This window comes from Grampus griseus (genome assembly GCF_964374135.1).
Source record: "Grampus griseus genome assembly, chromosome: 19".
NCBI classification, from domain to species: domain Eukaryota; kingdom Metazoa; phylum Chordata; class Mammalia; order Artiodactyla; family Delphinidae; genus Grampus; species Grampus griseus.
In genome coordinates, this window is record NC_139013.1 from 56,082,375 (window position 1) to 56,084,753 (window position 2,379).

At 69.1% G+C, this 2,379-nt stretch overlaps 1 protein-coding gene across 1 annotated transcript; it reads left to right on the forward strand.

Annotated features, from left to right (window-relative positions):
* Window positions 1-571: 571 nt before the first annotated feature.
* On the forward strand, window positions 572-2,077 carry FOXC2 (forkhead box C2; the record flags this gene model as incomplete). The annotated part of the gene is made up of 1 exon (XM_082676265.1): window positions 572-2,077. One exon carries the CDS (start codon window positions 572-574, stop codon window positions 2,075-2,077), a length of 1,506 nt encoding a protein of 501 aa, XP_082532391.1.
* Window positions 2,078-2,379: the final 302 nt, after the last annotated feature.

Sequence of the window (2,379 nt, forward strand, 5' to 3'; positions counted from 1 at the left end):
CGGAGGGGGCGTGGCTGGAGGAAAGTAAAAACTCGCTTTCAGCAAGAAGACTTTTGAAACTTTTCCCATTCCCTAAAAGGGACTTCGCCTCTTTTTCCGGGCTCGGCAGGGTAGCACTCTGGACCCCGGCTCTCCGACCCTCAGGGCTGCCGATTTGCTGGGGGGGCTTGGAGAGCCGCCTTCCCCTTCCTGACGCGGACCGAGGGGCCAGCCTCGGTCCACCGCGCGCGCGGCGTCTCCGCTCCGTCCCCGGCCGCCCGCCCGGGCTGCCACCCGCCGAGTCCCGAGAGCGAGCGGGCGAGCGAGCGGGGGCCGGCGCTGCGTTCGCCCGGGCGCGCCCTCCAGGATGCTGCTCCGCCCGGTCCGCTGAAAGAGAGCGCCCTTCCCGGCCCAAAGGCGGGCGCCCCTTCCCGGCGCCTCCTCCAGCTCACCCCTGAGGCTTCTAGGCGCCCGGGGCTCCCCCCCGCCGGCTCCCTTCCTCCCTCTCGCGCTCTCTCGCTCGCGCTCGCTCTCGTAGGGCCTTCCTCGCGGTCCGTGCGCGCAGGCGGTGGCTAGCCGTCTCGGACGCAGCATGCAGGCGCGCTACTCTGTGTCCGACCCCAACGCCCTGGGAGTGGTGCCCTACTTGAGCGAGCAGAATTACTACCGGGCGGCGGGCAGCTACGGAGGCATGGCCAGCCCCATGGGTGTCTACTCGGGGCACCCGGAGCAGTACGGCGCGGGCATGGGCCGCTCCTACGCGCCCTACCACCACCACCAGCCCGCGGCGCCCAAGGACCTCGTGAAGCCGCCCTACAGCTACATCGCGCTCATAACCATGGCGATCCAGAACGCGCCCGAGAAGAAGATCACCCTGAACGGCATCTACCAGTTCATCATGGATCGCTTTCCCTTCTACCGGGAGAACAAGCAGGGCTGGCAGAACAGCATCCGCCACAACCTCTCGCTCAACGAGTGCTTCGTCAAGGTCCCCCGCGACGACAAGAAACCTGGCAAGGGCAGCTACTGGACCCTGGACCCGGACTCCTACAACATGTTCGAGAACGGCAGCTTCCTGCGGCGCCGGCGGCGCTTCAAGAAGAAGGACGTGCCCAAGGAGAAGGAGGAGCGGGCCCACCTCAAGGAGCCGCCCCCGGCGGCGTCCAAGGGCGCCCCGGCCGCCCCCCCACTAGCGGACGCCCCCAAGGAGGCCGAGAAGAAGGTGGTGATCAAGAGCGAGGCGGCGTCGCCGGCGCTGCCGGTCATCACCAAGGTGGAGACGCTGAGCCCCGAGAGTGCGCTGCAGGGCAGCCCACGCAGCGCGGCCTCTACGCCCGCCGGCTCCCCCGACGGCTCGCTGCCGGAGCACCACGCAGGCGCGCCCAACGGGCTGCCCGGCTTCAGCGTGGAGAATATCATGACGCTGCGAACGTCGCCGCCGGGCGGCGAGCTGAGCCCCGCGGCCGGGCGCGCGGGCCTGGTGGTGCCGCCGCTGGCTCTGCCCTACGCCGCCGCGCCGCCCGCTGCCTACGGCCAGCCGTGCGCGCAGGGCCTGGAGGCTGCGGGCGCCGGGGGCTACCAGTGCAGCATGCGCGCCATGAGCCTGTACACCGGGGCCGAGCGGCCGGCGCACATGTGCGTCCCGCCCGCGCTGGACGAGGCCCTCTCGGACCACCCGAGCGGCCCCACATCGCCCCTGAGCGCCCTCAACCTCGCCGCCGGCCAGGAGGGCGCGCTCGCCGCCGCCGGCCATCACCACCAGCATCACGGCCACCACCACCCGCAGGCGCCGCCGCCCCCGCCGGCTCCCCAGCCCCAGCCGGCGCCGCAGCCCGGGGCCGCCGCGGCCCAGGCGGCGTCCTGGTATCTGAACCACAGCGGGGACCTCAACCACCTCTCCGGCCACACGTTCGCAGCCCAGCAGCAGACTTTCCCTAACGTCAGGGAGATGTTCAACTCCCACCGGCTGGGGATTGAGAACTCGACCCTCGGGGAACCCCAGGTGAGCAGCAACGCGAGCTGTCAGCTGCCCTACAGATCTACGCCTTCTCTCTACCGCCACGCAGCTCCATATTCCTATGACTGCACAAAATACTGACCTGCCCCGGCCCTCCTCTGCCCTGGCCCGCTCTGGCTTCGCCTCCCAGACGCGACCCTCTCAAACAGTTCAGGCTGCGGAGACGCAAAAAGAACCCAAACTTGCCCACCGCTTTTTCCGCAGACCCGGGAGCACAGAGCGCGCGCGCCAGCCTCAGCCCTCTGCGAAGCTGCAGGTAACTTTAATTCGCCGCCCCGTTTCTGAGATCCCAAGAGGCCCCAGTACAGGGACGCGGCCCAACGAAATGAATAATGATTTTAAAATCCCCCTCCCCTTCCAGGATGGCTGTGCTCACTGCTCCA